The 19,941-nt window shown below is 41.3% G+C and overlaps 1 protein-coding gene across 1 annotated transcript; it reads left to right on the forward strand.

Moving 5' to 3' along the window:
• Positions 1-438: 438 nt before the first annotated feature.
• LOC308328806 (long-chain fatty acid transport protein 2-like) lies at positions 439-15,024 on the forward strand (the record flags this gene model as incomplete). The annotated part of the gene is made up of 11 exons (XM_080782916.1): positions 439-732; positions 1,006-1,177; positions 2,094-2,303; positions 2,936-3,091; positions 4,619-4,743; positions 5,809-6,003; positions 7,580-7,673; positions 8,855-9,053; positions 11,444-11,541; positions 13,693-13,820; positions 14,848-15,024. The coding sequence occupies 11 exons, from the start codon at positions 439-441 to the stop codon at positions 15,022-15,024; spliced, it is 1,848 nt and encodes a 615-aa protein (XP_080639042.1).
• Between the last annotated feature and the right edge of the window lie 4,917 nt (positions 15,025-19,941).

Below are 19,941 nucleotides of genomic sequence, written 5' to 3' on the forward strand. Positions count from 1 at the left end.
ATTATCTTTACTGCACCCCCTCTGTCACAGGGCTCCACACGCGCACACGTGCGTGGTCCTCACAGGTATAGTAAACAAACACATAACATGTCGAATAATAATAAATCACCCATTAGATAACACTGTCACACACGGGCTGTTGAAAGTGTTGCAACTCTCTCTCACCCCCCCCTGTGTGTGTCTCTATCTCTCTCCACCTCTATCTCCCTTCTCTCTACCTCTACCTTTCTCTCTCCCAGGTCTTCTCCCCACCTCTCTCTCCTACTCCTCTCTCTCTCTCCCCCCCCCCCCCTCTCTCTGCCCTGCCTACATCCCCCATGCTCTCTCGTCCTCAATAGTTCTCCACAGATCAGATCTTAAAGAAGCAGCATATAACAACAGTTCTAAGCAAACAAACTATAGCTTCTAAATAATACATATATAGAACAGAACACCAACATGTATTCATGGATAGTTTTCGCTGCTGTGTTGCTGCTGCTGTTCTCACTCTTCCGATGCTGTCCCTACTTCCTCCTGGACGTGCAGTACTTTGTCCGTCTGCTGACCATCGGACGACGGCTCGCGGCGTTCAGACGGACCCGCTACACGCTCCTGGAGCGATTCCTGGACGCCGTCACCGCTCATCCTCACAAAGCCTTCATCAGGTTCAACGAGGAGACTCTCTCCTACCTGGACACTGACCGTAGGAGCAGCCAGGTGGCCAGAGCACTGCTGCAGAGTGGGACCTTAAAGGTAGGGTGTGTGTGTGTATGTGTTCATTTCATTCACCTATGTATGCGATCTCATTTCTAAATTTGAGCAAGTTAAGCGCTAGTTGGCTGTTCAATTCATTTTATTAATTATGTTTTTACTTTAAGAGCACTTTAATGTTGTCTGTTTAAACTAAAGCCACAGTGGTTGGCTCCAGGCGCCACATTTTGAATGTAGGCCTATAGTAATGTTCAGCAACTACAGTACAGACTAAAGACAATAAATATAATATTGTCATGTGATTTTTATTTAAAGTCAGGGCAGACGGCTGCTCTCCTCGTGGGGAATGAGCCCTGGTTCCTGGTTCTCTGGCTAGGTCTGGTGAAGATGGGCTGCTCTGCTGCCTTGCTCAACTGCAACATGAGGTCCAAGTCCCTGCTGCACTGCTTCGAGCGCAGCGGGGCGACCGTCCTGATTGCAGCTGAAGGTACTATTGGCCCTGCCTTATTACCCCTCTTTTATCTTTTGCCCTTTTTTTTACTATTTTGAAAAGCATTTTAAAAGACTAGTCTAAACAAAGTACTGCACCCCATCTGGGATGGTTATTTCGTAATCCTGTTATTTACTTGAAGAGAGTTACACACATATTTATCCAGCATTGCAACTATTGGTGATTTTGCAATTATTCTATGGATTGCTTTTTTGATTAATCGAATAATCAAGAAGAGTGGAGCTATATTCTCGGAGGAGTAGTAGTAATAGTAGTAGTAGCTTATTTACTGTGTCTGGATTTTGAAAATATGTCATGTGGCAGCCGAGTCTATAGACTTTTAATGTAGTTTTTGTTTGTTTAGAGCAGTTAAACAAACATTACTTCATGTGACAGCCACAGTGGGCGCTCCTCACTTCACACAAGTGTGATTTTCTTTTAGATAATTGTTTAATTAGTCTGACGATTAGTTTGATTAATTTTGTTTGATTAATTTTTCTCTAAAGCCCAATGCAAGAAAAACATTTGCGCTTTTTGGGTTTGTACGTACCACATAATAGTGATCATTTGATTGGTTGAGCACGGAATGTGTACCACATTTGTGATGATTCGATTGGCAGAACACAGAATGTAATGATGTATAATGATAAGAAAGAAATAGTAGATCTACATGCTCATAGCGTGGCACCGAGTGCCGCACTACGAGCTTGTAGATCTGCTATTTTCTTTTTAATCGTGAAAATGTGGCACAAATCTTTGAATATATATATTCTTTCACAGCGAACGTTTTTACTCAAATCCTTGCTTCTGGGGTGCGGGGGTCCTTGACATGGAAATGGTTGAGCACCACTGAAAAAGTTTTAAAAGCCATTTTTCTTTTAGGTCTGAATGTATGTGTTCCTCTGTGTAACAGAACTGAAGGAAGCCGTGGAAGAGGTTCTACCAGCCCTGTTGGATCACAACGTCACTGTTTACCTCCTAGCCGATCAATGCTCAACATCCGGAATGTTCTCCTTCAGCGATAAAGTCTGCCACGCCTCAGACGAGCCTCTGGATGCTGATCTGAGATCCGATGTTACTCTGCACAGTCCAGCTGTCTACATCTACACATCTGGAACCACAGGTATACAGATCTGATCTGAGATCAGATGTTACGCTGCACAGTCCAGCTGTCTACATATACACATCTGCACATCTGGAACCCGCTTGGGAAGTCCTCAAATTAGAACATACTGTAATATGGCAGTCACATAAGATATCTGTCTGAGTTCTTTACTGAGCAGACACACTGTCTGAATGAGTTCTTACACTTGGGAACAGTACAGTCGCCATTATTTTGTTGAGGCTCGTATAGTTGCTCTACCAGAACTCTATCAACCAGTTCAGAAAAATGTGACGTGAAACAAGTTTATGTTCTTTTTAATGGAGGGGCCATTTTTGGCTCGCCCACCTTTGCTGAATGAAATCGTCTCCTACGGAAACAACTCCCGCCGGTGGTTAATGGAAGCAAGAGTCGTCTGTACCAAGAAAATGTCCAAAAAGTCATCAAAATCGTCAAGGGCACGAATTGACACTTTGAAAAAGGTTGTTAACCTACCAAGATGGCGCCACGTATGGCAGCTTCTAGTGCTCCTCTCCAACCTTGTTAAACGACGTCAGTTGAGGTCTTCCTAAAGGAGTCATGGTGACTATGTTCTCCTGTTATTCAAGGTCTTCCTAAGGCAGCCGTGGTGATAAGTTCTCCTGTTATTTAAGGTCTTCCTAAGGCAGCCGTGGTGAGCCATCTGAAGTTGTGGGCGATGTCTTTCCTCCAGAGAGCTGTCGGGGTGGAATCTGACGACGTGATTTATGTCAACCTTCCTCTGTATCACACCGCTGGCTTTATGGGCTGCACTGGAGCTATAGAGAGAGGTATGGAATAATTATTATTATTATTATTGCGGCTGTAGGTCGCAGTTTACTATGAAAACCTGCAAAACCTGTCAGTCATGCTATAATCTCAGTCAGTCAGTCTGTCTGTCTGTCTGTCTGTCTGTCTGCCTGCTTAACAACTACATACACTGTATGTGACGCTTTGCATCCGTAGCCAGTCCCTTGACAAAGCATTGGGCGCTTGAAGTTATATATTTCGAAAACTGCTAATTATTTAAAAGTAATAATCTCAAGCGTGCATTTCCACAGTAAGGTAGATTTTTTTTAACTGTGAATTGAATTTCTCTTTGAAAGTATAAAGGAATAGGGAGGGTCCACATTTTTATCACTTTAAGTTCAATATAAAAATAAAAAAAATCTAAAAAGTTCAGGCCTGTGTGTCCACAGTAAGGTGATGTTTTTAAATTGTGAATGGAGTCTCCAGGTGAAAGTCTGAAGAAGTTTTGACATATCAAAATCCTCCATTGACTTCCATTATAATTTTAAAAGCAATATATCTCGGAAACGACTAAACATTTCGTAAAGATTCCGCACGATTCCACAGTAAAGCTGAACATGTCAAAGTTTGAATGGAGTTTGTAAGTGAAAGCGTGTAGGACTAGTTAGGTGCCAACATTATACTGGTGGTGCTGCTAAAGCAGCGACCCCACAATAATCATCTTTATTGTCCCGAAGGATATTCATCTTCACAGGTCTTTTCAACTCCCACAACAAAACAACACATAGTATAGAAAACATTTCACCAATACAAAAACATGAGGTCTCCACTGTGTACAGAACCATCCTATCTTTGTCCTGATTGCATGAGAATGAAAAAGCGATACAGGGGTTGATCAGTGTCATGTGATATTAAAAGTGCTCCCCTAATTGTTCATAACACCAAGTGTGGGTGTGGGAAATCCGATGATCTTGGAAGTAATTAGTGCGCAACATCAACAAGAGTACACATGTTACCAACGAGAATATGAATGCTGGAATATTCAGGGTGAGCAACAAAATAGCAGCCAGGGGAATGAGACTCGCAGGACACTGCCAAAGACACCAGGAGCTGCCAGCCAGCAAACTGGTGCTGTGGGAACCAACACATCGAGGACGTCCCATAATAACATATGTGGATGAACTCAAGAAAGATGCAGGAGCACAAAGCACCAACGAGCTGGCCGGATGTATGGAGAACCGGGATGACTGGAAGCGACGATGGAAGGCTCGTCTGAGGACGACCTAGAGAGAATGGGAGTACTGAAAGGTTTGTTTCTGTTAGGCATGGACAGTATGGTGTAGAAACATGCCGAACAGTACAACAGAACAGGTTGAATAATGCTTTTGTTGACAACATAAATGGATAGATGTAATGTGTTGATCAAACTACTCTATTGTCCAGAGTGAGTCCAAGATATGTGAAACTGTCACCCTCTTCTACTGTTTTACCATTAATGAGGAGTGGATTAAGTCCAGTGTGGGTTGTGTCAATGACCAGTTATTTTGTTACTGCGTTGTTTTCTACAGGCATCACCATCGTCCTGAAAAGTAAGTTTTCTGCATCGAGCTTCTGGGATGACTGCAGGAAGTTCAATGTGACGGTCATTCAGTACATTGGTGAAACCATGCGATATCTCTGCAACACCACCAAGGTATTCTCACCCTTACATAGTCTATTATCTCTATATTCTCATCATTAGAGTTTAGAGACCAGGATTACTGCATGCTTTTTTGTGAGGGTACCTACCCTTGAACACACGGGGAGAACATACAAACTCCAAACAGAAAGGCCCTTTCACCAACCCCACCTCGAGTATGGGCACTGATGATGCGGAGGAGAGAACACGCCCACAGCGCCATTTTACGCTCTCAAGAGTTAAATTAATGTTAAACCCCTGCATTACTTAAAGGAGAATTCCATGCTAGAATGCTTTCTTATCTTTCTTACCTTTCTTTGTAGTTATTACGTCCCAACCAAAGAGGTCCAGGTGTTTTTTTGTGCAAAAACTCCTTATTGGCTATTTTCCCTCCCATAAGCCCTCAATGAATTGCATTGCATTGAATGGGAATTGAATGGGGCTATGGGGTGTTATGCTAGTTTTCGAAATGTTGTTACAAATAAAGAATCTTCCTGGGAGCTTCAATTCAGTGTACGTATTTTTGATCAGCACCTGTAGAATTCCTGGAGATGTGCATGCTTCCTGTCGTATCCTAGATTATAGTTATAGTCACCAATGTACACAGTTTTTAAATGTACAAATATTTATTTCCAAAAAAAGAAGAAAAAAAAGAAAGTTTTTTTTCTTTTTTTACATAATAGGTAGTTAAACAACTATAGTCGACTAGTAAACTAGGCAACTAGTCGACTAGTAAAAATGACTAGAAGTGAATGCCCTATAGTATTATCGCTATGTTATCACCGTTACATAGTGTATTTGGTTGATGTTTACTGCCGTTGCTGCTATGATGTTTTTGTAATAGTATGACGTTGCCAGACTGTTGCCTCTCGCAATGCTCAAATGCTTCCGTCATAGTCTGGAGCAACGGAATCTCTGATCATGATGAGTAGCCTCCTCCCCACTTCCGTTTCGTCTTCGAATGAACCGCGGTGCAAATTACTTTGTCAGGCGTCTATGTGAACACAATTGGCTCTCTGAATGAATCTATTTGTTTCTCAGATACATTGTTCATAAACCTTTTTTCTTTCTTTTTCATAGTCACCCAGCGATGGGATCCACTCTGTAAGGCTAGCGATCGGTAACGGCATCAGAGCCGACGTGTGGCGAGAGTTCTTAAAGCGCTTCGGAGACGTCCGGATCAACGAGCTGTACGCCTCGACGGAGGGAAACATCAGCCTGATCAACTACATTGGCAAGGTCGGAGCCGTGGGACGACTGAACGTCTTTCACAAGGTAAACATCTTTATCTCCATGGCAATTATTACCATGACAACATTTTGGTCGACTCAACGTCTTTTTTTTCTCCATTCATTATGTTTACATATAAATCCATCCACCATCTTCAACCGCTTATCCGTAGTCAGGTCGCGGGGAAACAGCTCCACTAGAGAGCTCCAGACTTCCCTCTGCAGAGAAACATTTGTATAACTTAATTCTCTGGGATGCCGGCAGATATTGGAGATATAAACCCTCCAACTCATCCTTGGTCTGCCCCGGGGTCTCACCTCAGTGGGACGTGCATCGAGGACCTCCCTAGGGAGACGCCCAAGAGGCATCCTAACCAGATGCCCGAACCACCTAAACTGGCTCCTTTTCAAGCGAAGAAGCAGTGACTCTACTCCGAGTCCCTCCCGCGTGACTGAACTTCTCACCCTATCTCTAAGGAAGATGCCAGCCACCCGTCTGGGGAAACTCCGCAACCTTATTCTTTTGGTCATGACCTACACTTCATGACCATAGGTGAGAGCAGGAAAATTGCTTGGTTGCTTTGCCTTCTGGCTCAGCTCTCTTTTCGTGCGGTACAGCGACTGCAATACTGCCCCTGCCGATCTCCTTCTCTGTCCTCCCCTCACTCGTGAACAAGACCCCAAGGTACTTAAACTCCTTCACCCGGTGTAATGTCTCATTCCCTACTTGGTCTGTACAATGCATGTACAATGCATCGGTTTCCTGCTGAGAACCATGGCCTCAGATTTGGAGATGCTGATCCTCATCCCAGCCGCTGTACACTACTCTGCGAACTGGTCCAGTGAGAGCTGAAGGTCTTGGACTGATGGTGCCTTAATGACCCACATCATCTGCAAAAAGCAGCGAAGCAACGCTTATCTCACCAAGCCGTATACCCTCTCCGCCACGACTTTGCCTCGAGATCCTGTCCGTGAAAATCACAAACAGAATAGGTGACAATGCACTGCCGGGGCGGAGGCCAACCCCCACCGCAAAATAATCCAACCTACTTAACTCCTGAGAATGTTTTTTTCATTGTTTTAGTATGACGCACGTCCGGTTTGTGGCCATCTTGGATGCTAATACAATGGCATTAGTGCCAATGCTAGCGAGCCATGGCGACACCCATCTTTGCTACAGAAAATGCCAATATGCCAATCGCGATCACCGGAAAATCAGAAATGACCTGAATCCGAACATCGCCGATCTGATCAAAAGAAAACCACGGGCAGCGCCATATTATCCGAGAAAAGAGTGTGGAAAGGCCGTGGCTAATACAGAAGCTAATGGAGTTGGTTGCGCAGACAACCAATTTCGAGGCATTCTTATATCGGTATTAAACGCCTTAAGTCCTCCGCACCTTGCATATTTATTTAATAGGACGAGTATACTCGTCTACTCTAGAGCATCAAATGTGTTAAACATCATGCAACTGGTGTTCCCTCATGGATATCATTACGTGTACATATAGATGGTATTTCCTTATTACAGTGTTCTATCATTATGTTTAAACATCATATAGATGGTGTTTCCTTATGTGTAGATTGCTTTCCCTTATGAATATCATTATGTGTACCTATAGATGGTGTTTCCTTATGCTGTGATCAAATACGACGCAGAGAAAGAAGAACCTGTGAGAGACTCAACAACAGGATTCTGCATTGAAGCTGATAAAGGTATCTGAACATCTAAAACGCCACTCGGGTGGTGGACTGCCTGCCTAGATTATGTCCCAAACCTCCCTACCTCCTATGACTGCATGCCTAGATATGTCCCAAACCTTCCTACCTCTGTGACTGCCTGCCTAGATATGTCCCAAACCTTCCTACCTCTGTGACTGCCTGCCTAGATATGTCCCAAACCTTCCTACCTCTGTGACTGCCTGCCTAGATATGTCCCAAACCTCCCTACCTCCTATGACTGCATGCCTAGATATGTCCCAAACCTTCCTACCTCTGTGACTGCCTGCCTAGATATGTCCCAAACCTTCCTACCTCTGTGACTGCCTGCCTAGATATGTCCCAAACCTTCCTACCTCTGTGACTGCCTGCCTAGATATGTCCCAAACCTCCCTACCTCCTATGACTGCCTGCCTAGATTATGTCCCAAACCTCCCTACCTCCTATGACTGCCTGCCTAGATATGTCCCAAACCTTCCTACCTCCTATGACTGCCTGCCTAGATATGTCCCAAACCTTCCTACCTCTATGACTGCCTGCCTAGATTATGACCCAAACCTTTCTACCTCCTATGACTGCCTGCCTAGATATGTCCCAAACCTTTCTACCTCTATGACTGCCTGCCTAGATATGTCCCAAACCTTCCTACCTCCTATGACTGCCTGCCTAGATATGTCCCAAACCTTTCTACCTCCTATGACTGCCTGCCTAGATATGTCCCAAACCTTTCTACCTCTGTGACTGCCTGGTCAAATCATGACATTGTTAGACAATCTGGGGGAAATAAATAAATCTGCGTCGTCGTCGTCCCACGCAATTCTAGCCTACCTAAAAGGTCAAATCCACCCGCCGCCTATGGCTGAAACAATTAAATTATCGCTGAAATGTTGAAACAATTTAATGTGTTCGTTGTGAACTGAGGGGGGGTTGGGGGGGCGGGGCAGGGGGACACCCACTGCCGTTATAAGAACCTTCTGCCACTGCGGCCTCAGGTCCTCCACCTCTGTACGAAAAAGGCAACTAAAAAACGAATAAATCTGCAGCAAAAACACGGTGGAACAAACTCCCACTATACCTTCGACAGGCAGCCTCTGTAGACATTGTGGTGCCTCAGGTCACATATAATAATTTACGCTTATTATTGAATAATAAACCGCATTTAATGTGATGGTCTTCAGGCGAGGCGGGTCTGATGGTCTCTCAGATCACGCTGAAGGCTCCGTTTTCGGGCTACGTGGGAGACCTGGAGCAGACGGAGAAGAAGAGGCTGAGAGACGTCTTCCAGAGAGGAGACGTGTTCTTCAACACCGGAGACCTCCTGGTGGTGGACCGGGAGAACTTCATCTACTTCCACGACCGCATCGGAGACACCTTCAGGTTCATTCATCATTAATTACACCTTTGGGTCATATATTTATGCATTCGTTAATTAGTAATTACACATTCAGGTCATTTATTTGGGCAGATCCCACCCAAACCTGTGTCCTGTATACATAGCCTATATTTGTCCTTCCCATAGTGGGACAGGCTAGAACCGGGCCTGAGGGCCCATATCCTGCGTGGTGCCTTATTTGCCTGAACCTTCTTATGCCATTTTATTAGAGGGAGAGTGTTTTAGATTATTGTTCATGACTATGTGTGTGTGTGAGTGCATGGGACCCGAATGGAAACAAGACCGCAAGGTCTTTCTTCGGAAATTCATTTGGACCAAAATGCCTGACTGTACATTGTGCTGTTTGCATTTTTCTTTTGTCAAAATAAAATATTCAATCAATCACTCAATCAATCAATCAATCAATTGTAGGCCTACTTGAAGTTATCTGTAAACCAAGCTCTAATATAAATACATAATATTGCTATAGCCTCGCAATGGTCAAAAGATCTTGGTTTATTGAAAGCATGACTGTGTTCAGATAAAAAATAATATGTTCTTTTATTTTTTTCTTCTTCTCCAATCTACAAACTCTGCGACACATTATGAGCTTGTAGACTGGCTATTTCACCTATTACAACCATGCTAGGCCTTCGTGTGGCTAAAGTAGATTAAATTGCTTGTTAAAAAGAATATCCGAACACTAGCAGATAACTATGGCCCCCTTCAAAGAAAAATTAAAGAAGATATACAGAGATGGGATTCTATTTATTTTCTCAGCCTTAGTCACAGAATTGATTCTGTAAAGATGAACATTCTTCCACGATATCTCTTTCTATTTCAAGCTCTCCCGGTAGAGATTCCCTTAAAACAATTTTCAGAATAAATATAATAATAAAATAATAAAATGATTTCCAGATTTATTTGGCAGGGGAAAAAACCCAGAGTCAGATTTAAAACGTTGCAATAAAAGAAAGAGGCATGGACGTACCCAAGGTTATTTCTATGCAGCACAAATTAAACCCTTAACTAACGTATGCAATCCAATGTATCAAGCCAGGTGGAAAGATATTGAACTCTCTATTATGAAGGATCCCCCGATTCATGCGATATTAAGTTATAGTAATCTAGGGATAGCTTTAGAGAATAGTGCGTATGATCCAGGTTTCATACCAAATACTGTAGGACGTTCAAATCATGGATTCCAAAAGGAATTCAAACATTCTATCCACTTACAGAGAAGGGACAGTTTAAGAGTTTTGAAAAACTGAAGAGAGAATTGAATCTAGATAACTCAGACTTTTTTAGATACTTACAGATTCACAATCACTTTGAACATAACTTCAAAACAGACTTCGGTGATCCAATAGTGAGATTATTTATTGATGCATACCGGAACAATTTAGCTAAAGGTATTTCAGATTTTTATGACGGCTTCATGGAAAAAAACAACATGATACAAAATATATTAAAGAAAAGTGGGAAACAGAAGGTAACATTATATCAAACAATGAGTGGTCTGAGATATGTCAATTCCAACGGAAATGTACTAATTCATTAGGAGGAGGGAATTTGGGTGGAAATGTCTCAGTTTCTTCATTACGCCGAAACAGAAGGCACATTTCTCGAATGGGGAGGCAACATGCTGGATACAGTGTGGGTCTCGGGAGGCTAACCATTGGCATATTTTCTGGGGGTGCCCAGTGATTAGAACCTTCTGGACAGAATTTCAGAGATCAATAAATACAATATTTGGTGCAAATTTGCCCTTAGAGTTTACTACATTCGTTTTGGGACATGCACATTTTCAGATGGGAAGATCTGATGAATACCTTTTCGATATTCTGATATCTGCATGTAGAAAAGTATTTACACAACACTGGTTGATTCCTGAGGCCCCACCATAAAATAATGGATAGATATATTAAATTATATTTATAATATGGAACAGATCACTTTCTCTCTCAGACTGCAGAAGGCAGTACTTAGTTTAGACAGTTTTTTGTTTAGACTAGTCATTGGTTAGACCAGTCATTAGTCCTACAACCTAACCTCCCACGGGGCAGCACACCTAAACCTAACCTTAATAACCAATAACTAGTCTAAACTAAGTATGTACCCCAGTTTGGGTCTAATTGGGTGGAATATATTATTCCTTTGCGACCAGATTTTGTAGCGGCAAGGATTGAATGATTCTGTCTTACTCATGTCTCTTTTTTGGTTCTGTTGTTTTTATTTGAATTACTGCTCACAGTTTCAAATACTCCCTTATGTCTCCCATCCATCTCTCCCATATGCTTTATTTAATTTTTATTCTTTTTAAATACTCGTTAAACATTGAAATTAGAACTGAGAATGGAAGGGGAAAGTGAAACGTGTGTCATGTTATGTTCAGGTGGAAAGGAGAGAATGTTTCTACCAACGAGGTGTCGGATGTACTGAGCACCGCTCCGACTGTTAGAGAGGCCAATGTCTACGGAGTTAAAGTAACAGGTATATGTCTATATATGGAGTTAAAGTAACAGGTACATGTCTATATATGGAGTTAAAGTAACAGGTACATGTCTATATATGGAGTTAAAGTAACAGGTACATGTCTATATATGGAGTTAAAGTAACAGGTACATGTCTATATATGGCGTTAAAGTAACAGATACATGTCTATATATGGAGTTAAAGTAACAGGTACATGTCTATATATGGAGTTAAAGTAACAGGTACATGTCTATATATCGAGTTAAAGTAACAGGTTCATGTCAATATATGGAGTTAAAGTAACAGGTACATGTCTATATATGGAGTTAAAGTAACAGGTACATGTCTATATATGGAGTTAAAGTAACAGGTACATGTCTATATATGGAGTTAAAGTAACAGGTACATGTCTATATATGGAGTTAAAGTAACAGGTACATGTCTATATATGGAGTTAAAGTAACAGATACAACTCTATATATGGAGTTAAAGTAACAGGTACATGTCTATATATGGAGTTAAAGTAACAGGTACATGTCTATATATGGAGTTAAAGTAACAGATACATGTCTATATATGGAGTTAAAGTAACAGGTACATGGAGTTAAAGTAACAGGTTCAGTTCAGTTCAGTTTTATTTTCGGAAGGAGGACATACAGTTCATACATAGCACACATAGTTTCCATCTTCTTTTTATTTTTTAATGGCCTGTCCGATCCGAAAAAGGTTTTGTGAGACTGGGCCATGTAACGTTAAATGGCGGCTGGTCTCGCAAGATCACAGAGCCGTTATTCATAGGCATAAGGCAGAAAGAAGTCTCCCATAGTCTCCCCTCAAGCTTTACTTAAAGGGAAAGACCACTATTGTAGAGGTTTGGGTTGTGTAGTTATACCTTGCCATTATGTAACACCAAATGTGGACAAGGAAAATAAATATAAATTGGTAATTCTAAATATCCTCCTCATTGATTTACATTGTACATTTTACAATGTAGGCATTTACCAGACGCTGTTAATCCAGAGCGATTTACAGTAAACAAGAACAAAGAGCGAAGAGGTGGGTTCTCAGATTACGGCGGAAGATTGGGAGTTCTGATTGGAATGGGATCAAGTGCATTCCATAGTTTTGGATCAGGAAGGGAGAAGAGTTTGGGACGTGTGGAGCGTTTTTAGTGAAGGTACTTCCAGCTTCCCTGTGTTGGCTGATCTGAGCGCGTGGGAGGGTTTGTAGGGTTCGATCAGACTTGCAAGATACAGGGGTGCCATACCTTTGGTTGCTTTGAATGGCAGCATCAGAGTTTTGTACAACGACAGCGACCGGGAGGAAATGGAGGGAGTGGAGCAGGGGGGAGACATGTGAGAATTTTGGCTGGTTGAAGACCAAGCGAGCTGCGGCATTTTTGATCAATTGGAGAGGCTTAGTAGGCCAGTGTACACTGAAACAGCTCTCAAAGTCACTCTTTTAGTACGTAACACAAACAAATTCAGACAATATAGAGCAGGAGTGCCCACACTTTATTGACTTGAGAGCTACTTTCAAAATGACAAGATCTGCTGACCAAAATAATTATAATCCCTTTGCTGGAAATAGTTTAAAGTTACATAAGACCCACGTTTTTGTGTGCAACACTCTCTATTATTGTGCGTTTGAGCTGACAAGCCCTTATATATTTTAGGGCCATGACATGTGGTCTACCAACACAGCCTTTGTGATTGGCCACCCCTGATATAGAGCATCACCAAAACTCATACTGTTTTATTTATTTAAATAAAAATGTTAACTTCCTGTTAATTTTATTATTTAAAGATCTGGATTCTGGTCCACGGCTCCAGTCCGTGTTTTCTTCCTAATAAAAATGGGAAAATCAACATTATTCTTTTTTTTAAATATAAAAACAAATCACACCTGTGCGAAGTGAGGTGAGCTCTTCTCTCCTCTTATCATCATACATCATCTCATTCCGGCCAATCCGAATTTGCGTCCTCACCTTCGTTTTCAATGTTTGTGTTACGCAATGTTTGTGTTTACACGAATACTCAAAATGGCCCATTCATTGTCAATGGCATTTAATGTTTGTGTTAGGACAAAGTTTGTGCACATACACCAAAAGCTGAACATAGGAGGGGCTAGTGCCCCTCAAAATAAAACCGTGCTGTTACTGTCCCATAGGCCAGGAGGGCAGGGTTGGCATGGCAACGGTCACTCTGGCAGGAGACAAACTGGATGGTGTTGGATTGTTCACACATGTGGAGAACTTCCTTCCTGTTTACGCAAGACCTCGTTTCATCAGAGTTAAGGTAAAGTACAGTGTGTGTGTGTGTGTGTGTGTGTGTGTGTGTGTGTGTGTGTGTGTGTGAGAAAACACACGCACGCACGTGCATGTATTTTCATTAGAGTTTAGGTAAAGCGTTTAGCAACTATCCGGTATTTTCTCAGCTATTATTGTATTGATTACCATAACAGTGTCTATCTATACTGTTGCATTCACAACACTTGATTGATTGATTGATTGATTTATTAACAGTTTCCAGAATTACAGTACATTTCAAGTACAACTCAATACAAAAACTGTTAACAGTGTGTGGACGACACCATAAACTAAGCATTACACTTGTTTACAATAGGGCCCACCATTTTCAATTCATCAAAACATTTAGAGACGTACGAATATACACAACTATATAGTAAAAAAGAAATCATCATAGGAGGTAAAAAGGGAAAAGAAACATATACAGTGAGGGGAAACAGTGGGTGGGGGATTCAGATTTTACGGGGGCCAGTTTCGAATTGCAGCCGTCTAGGTGCCCTTTGAGAGCAAGGGATGTGCACCCTCTGGTGTTGTGGGTGTGGACTTCGTTGACATTAAGGAAGTATTTAGACAGGTACATGGGTATCTTGGTGGTGTAGCGAATCTTGTGGACCAGACCCATTGCAAGGTGCTGTAAGGTGAAATCACGAGGGTGAAATCAGCCCTCAGCTGCTTCTTACAGAAATACAAGACTTGCATCCAGCAAGCCCAACCCAGTTGTCACTTTGAGTGACACCACAAAAAGCCACAGGTGAACGTGTAGTGTTCTGTATGTTGTACATTACTAACAGATCTCACAAAAAATATCTTTAACTGGGATCTTAGAGGTGGTCACCTCTGGACAAATGAACTGAGAACTTAAGTTTATTTAAAGGATAGGGTTTTAGGAACATTAAAACAGATGTTCTTGTAGGATACGAAGTGACAGTGTTTTTCTTTCTGTAGGATAGGAGGTGACATTGTGTTTGTAGTATAGGATGTAACAAAAACAACAACAACGTATTTTGTGTCTGTAGGATACTCTGGACGTGACGGGAACGTTCAAACAGGTGAAAGTCAAACTGATGAAGGAGGGATTCGACCCGGACAACATTGCCGAGCCGCTCTACTTCCTGTCTGAGAGAGACAGAAGTTACCTTCCATTCACGAAGGATCAATACTGTGACGTTTTATCAGGGAACATCAAACTATAGAAATCAAATGATCAATACTGTGACATTTTATCAGGAAACATCAGACTGTGTGTGTGTGTGTGTGTGTGTGTGTGTGTGTGTGTTTGTGTTAAGGCTGTCCCCGAACATTTGGGGTTTGAACCTTCGCTCGTTAGGGTTGGCACTCAAATTTTAATTAATGGGCTTGAACCATTTTTTTTTTTTCTTTTTTCTTTTCTTTTTTTAACTCAAAATTATTTCTCGGCCAGTGCGCATACGTCGTCAAAATGTTTTCTGCGGGTAGATCAAAGGCATGCAAGGCACATTTGCGCACCAACAGCTGAGACGGTTATGTAGTGAAATCTGACAGGCATTCAAAAGGAACTCAAATGTGATGTTAATGTCCTGTAAGTAGACTTAGAAATAAAACTAGTGTTTACAGTACATGTTGCTCTTATTTTGAAGAGGAAGTTATGCACAGGAAGTCCGTTTCAGTTGTAAACAAGCTACTATGACACTTTCCCAAAGACACAATTTTTTGTGCCAAACAAATAATTAGAAAGAAGAAGAAAAAGGGTCAGGGTACAATTAACACTTTTTGTTGTTGTTTATTGTTGTGAAAGGGTGGGCGGGACTCTGACGCTCTATAGAAATACAAGACATTTTGTAGAATCTGATCTCAGGTCTTAATGGGTATGGCATGTCTATTTAGTCACTTGACTCAGAAGGAATGTAGGCATGCTGCTACAATAATAATAATAAATATAGCTGCAAGCAGCGATAAGGCAGGACCAAGAAAGAAGACAATACGCAATAAGAACAATATGCACAAATAAGACTCATAGGTTGAATTGTCAGTACCCAGATTTGAACACCCAACCTTGTGGTCCAAGGGCAAGTGCTCTACTGACGAACATTAGACTGTAAGAGGGGGGGAAGAAGAAAAATGGAGGGGGAAGAAAAAGAGAAGAAAGAAGAGAAAAGGGAAGGGAATGGATGCAATTCTAACTCAGCTTCATGTACAATCCTGCTGCAAGCGATAATGTATCCGAATATTTTCAAAAAGCACTGAAATGTTAAAACTAGCTTCTAGGAAGGGGAAGTACGGATCCAAGCTCGGGGTCCCAGTGTCACCCCGCTTAAAACAAAACGATATTGAGTAGACTTATGACAGCAGTGAATGGCAAACGTTTAGCATTGGATTCAGAGTGATTTCGAGTAACTGCTACAGTCAACCAAATTATTTTTCACTGCAGGGAGTCAAGTATGCGTTTACTGAACGTCATCATTAATCAGCATGCTCACATAATAGTTATAGCGATATCTGCTGTCTTTGCATAAACACCTTGCTTCCTGCTTTAAGGAACTGACAAGCCCTTCCAGCACATAATGTTTTTTAAGTCCCATTTTGTAAAACCCAAGTTTAAAGCATGCATCACTACTTACTAACCAATACATAACTAAGCCCTGGAACAAAATCCAACACAACAATGTAATAACATTCTTTTAAACATTTATTTTCAGGTTTAACACAAGTAAATGTGCATTGTTGTACAAACATGCAGTGTGCAAAAATACTGTGCAATATAAAATATATGAACCATGTTAGGTTATTATTAATACAAGTAAACTTTATATGGAGAGGGTTTGAGCCACTGCAATTTCCTGACATTTGGACATTTAAACATCACCCTCACCCTCTAGTCTAGTCCTATAGAGTGTCCTAGGAGGAGGTGAAGACATGGTGGAAGATCATCTAGAGGTCCTTTGTTGTCTATTCTGACACCTGCCACACAGCCTCTTTGGACACGGTTTTCAACAGCTTTAGTGAAATTGTTCTTTTGTTTAATGGACAGTGTGACAATGAATTTAGACAGACAGCAGCGCAGGGATGTGACCCTGATTCTAGCTATGTAGAATGTACCAACTACCACTGCTTGTTTTCGGACATCATCCGTTGTAGAGGCATTCGACATCCAAACCTCTAACTCCACATGGTGAGGGCCCTGGGGAGACAATCAGTTACTTTACATTTTAAACTCTCTACTGAATGCTGAGTGAATTATGAGTGAAATTGTGCAATAATATTGTTTTACATTCATAAACATGTACACTGGAAACACATGCCTTGGTTAAAGATAAATTTCACTTACGGTAATTAAAACTTAAAACATTTCTCTGGTCATGTCACAGTATTCTCTGACTTCTGTGTGCATACCACAGTATTTAAGGTGCTTGATTCAACATTGTTTTAAAGTGATTCAATAAAAAGTAACTTCATATAACTTGTGACTTGTGCAGGTAACATTTGATAAAAGACAGACATAGGGACACACCGTGTGAAATGAGGGGCGCTCTTGTTAGCGTACATCAATTTATGTTATTACTTGCGCAAGCAGAGCGCGCAAGTAATAATTTCGCTTGGTCTCTTCAAAGTGACAGCCAAGTATTTTTCAACCACATTACGTCATCACATACGTATACACACCATGTACTCTGGTCCCAGTTCTCAACGATGACGTAATGTGGTATCTGGTCCCAGCAAACCAGGCACAGACTTACGGTTGAAAAAAACTTGGCTGTCACTTTTTGGAACCAAGTAACCACAGTATACTGCTAATCAAATTACAACTACATACTCTGTATGTAGTTGTAATGTGATTTGTAAATCTGTGCCTGGTCTGCTGGGACCAGACTACACAGATGACCATATCTCTTACGTCATCACTCAGAGCTAGTCATACATATACACACCATGTACTCTGGTCCTAGCTCTCAACGATGACGTAATGTGGTATCTGGTGGGACCAGATTACACAGATGACCATTTCTCTTACGTCATCACTGAGAGCTAGTCATACATATACACACCATGTACTCTGGTCCCAGCTCTCAACGATGACGTAATGTGGTATCTGGTCCCAGCAAACCAGGCACAGACTTGCATACATAAAAACATGTAAAAAATAAAGATCTATATATCATTCTTATGTACAGATCACCTAAAACAAACCTTTCGGAATTAAACACATTTCTCAAAAAAATGGTAAAGTATCTATCATCTCCGACTTCCACAATTATGATAATAGGAGATTTCAATGAAGACCATTATACTGAAAAAGATATAAATATAAAGACCTTCATGTCAAGATTAGGCTTTAAACAATTAAATACAAATCCAACTACAGATTTCGGAAGTATTTTAGATCATGTATATTTCAACAAATTTGAAAGTATTATTACAGAAATTGAAGTTAGAGACACATATTACTCTGATCATGATTTAGTATTAATATCACTATAGTACAAAATGAAATACATTTAAAAAAATTGACAGACAAGTAATAAAATAATTATACTGTATAATATATTTTTTTTCATCACATATCAATGATTCATTTTTCTGTAAAAAAGTAGTTGGGTAGCAAATAGTTACACGTAATGATTATACATTTCAAACGTTCCTTCACAGAGATACTGAGATGGGATAGTTTCCAGCGGTCGAAAGTACTTGCCCGCTCTGCTTGCGCACTAGTAGGCCATTTATGGCCTACTAGTGTGCAACAAGCAAGTATGCACTCGGCAGAGTGCAGTTCTAGTTAAACATATTATTATACTCTTGCTCGTTTATATGACGTAAGTTTTCCCTTCAATGTCAATGGCATTTAATGTGTTGATGTTTAATTTACGTCATATTTAGCGGAATTATCAGCTCTTATCATCATAAATCGTCATGGATCATCTCATACTGGCCAATGGCCAATCAGAATGCCTGTTGCCTTGCCATTGGTTAGCTGATTTGCTCGTTTACATATGACGTAAATTTCCCCTTCAATGTCAATGGTGTTTAATGTTTTGATGTTTAATTTACGTCATATTGAGCGGAAACCTGACGTCTGTTCTCCAGTCATCGTCAATGGCAAACAGGCATAGGCATAGGGACAGACAGGTATAGGAACAGACAGGCATAGGGACAAACAGGCATAGGGACAGACAGGCATAGGGGCATAGGGACATACAGGCATAGGGACAGACAGGCATAGGGACAGATAGGCATAGGGACAGACAGGCATAGGGACATACAGGCATAGGGACAGACAGGCATAGGGACACACATCGCTGTTCATTGGAGTGGTTGCACCACTCAAAAATAGGTTATTGGTTTACTTACTTTTACTAGATGACTATTTCTATGTTTACATATTCTACAGTTAGTCTGATGATAGGTCCTTCATGGTTCTCTTATGATGATTTCCTGTTTTTGATTATATAGAAGTGTATATTTGTACGTCTCTAAATGTTCTGATGAATTGAAAATGGTGGACCCTGTTGTAAACAAGTGTATTGCTTTATGGTGTCGTCCACAGTTAACAGTTATTTCGTATTGTAATTTTACACTGTTAATAAATACATCAATCAATCAATCAATCAATCAATCAATCAATCCTTAAATTCCATATTGGTCTGTAACTCTGAGAGTAATATACAAATGGACTGTAACGGGTCCATATTGTTCCATTTGTACACTCAGAGTGAAATTAACATTGATTTTACAATATAAATTGGGGTCTCAGAGATAGTATAATGCCATTAAATGGGGGTCCATAGAATATTGCATGTCAAACTGAGGGTCCTCAGGCCTCAGTCCATTACAATGGTTGAGAATCACCGTAAAAATGTGTGTGTGTGTGTGTGTGTGTGTGTGTGTGTGTGTGTGTGTGTGTGTGTGTGTGCGCGCGCGCGTGACGGTGTGTGTTGCGCTGCGTGTGAGAGAGAGAATGGGAGGGAGGGAGAGAGAGAATGGGAGAGAGGGAGGGAGAGAGAGAGAGAGAGAGTGGGAGGGAGGGAGGGAGAGAGAGAGAGAGAGTGGGAGGGAGGGAGGGAGAGAGAGAGAGAGTGGGAGGGAGGGAGAGAGAGAGAGAGAGAGAGAGAGAGAGGGAGAGAGAGAGAGAGAGAGAG

This window comes from Protomyctophum bolini (genome assembly GCF_963924005.1).
Source record: "Protomyctophum bolini genome assembly, chromosome: 14".
Classification (NCBI taxonomy): Eukaryota; Metazoa; Chordata; class Actinopteri; order Myctophiformes; family Myctophidae; genus Protomyctophum; species Protomyctophum bolini.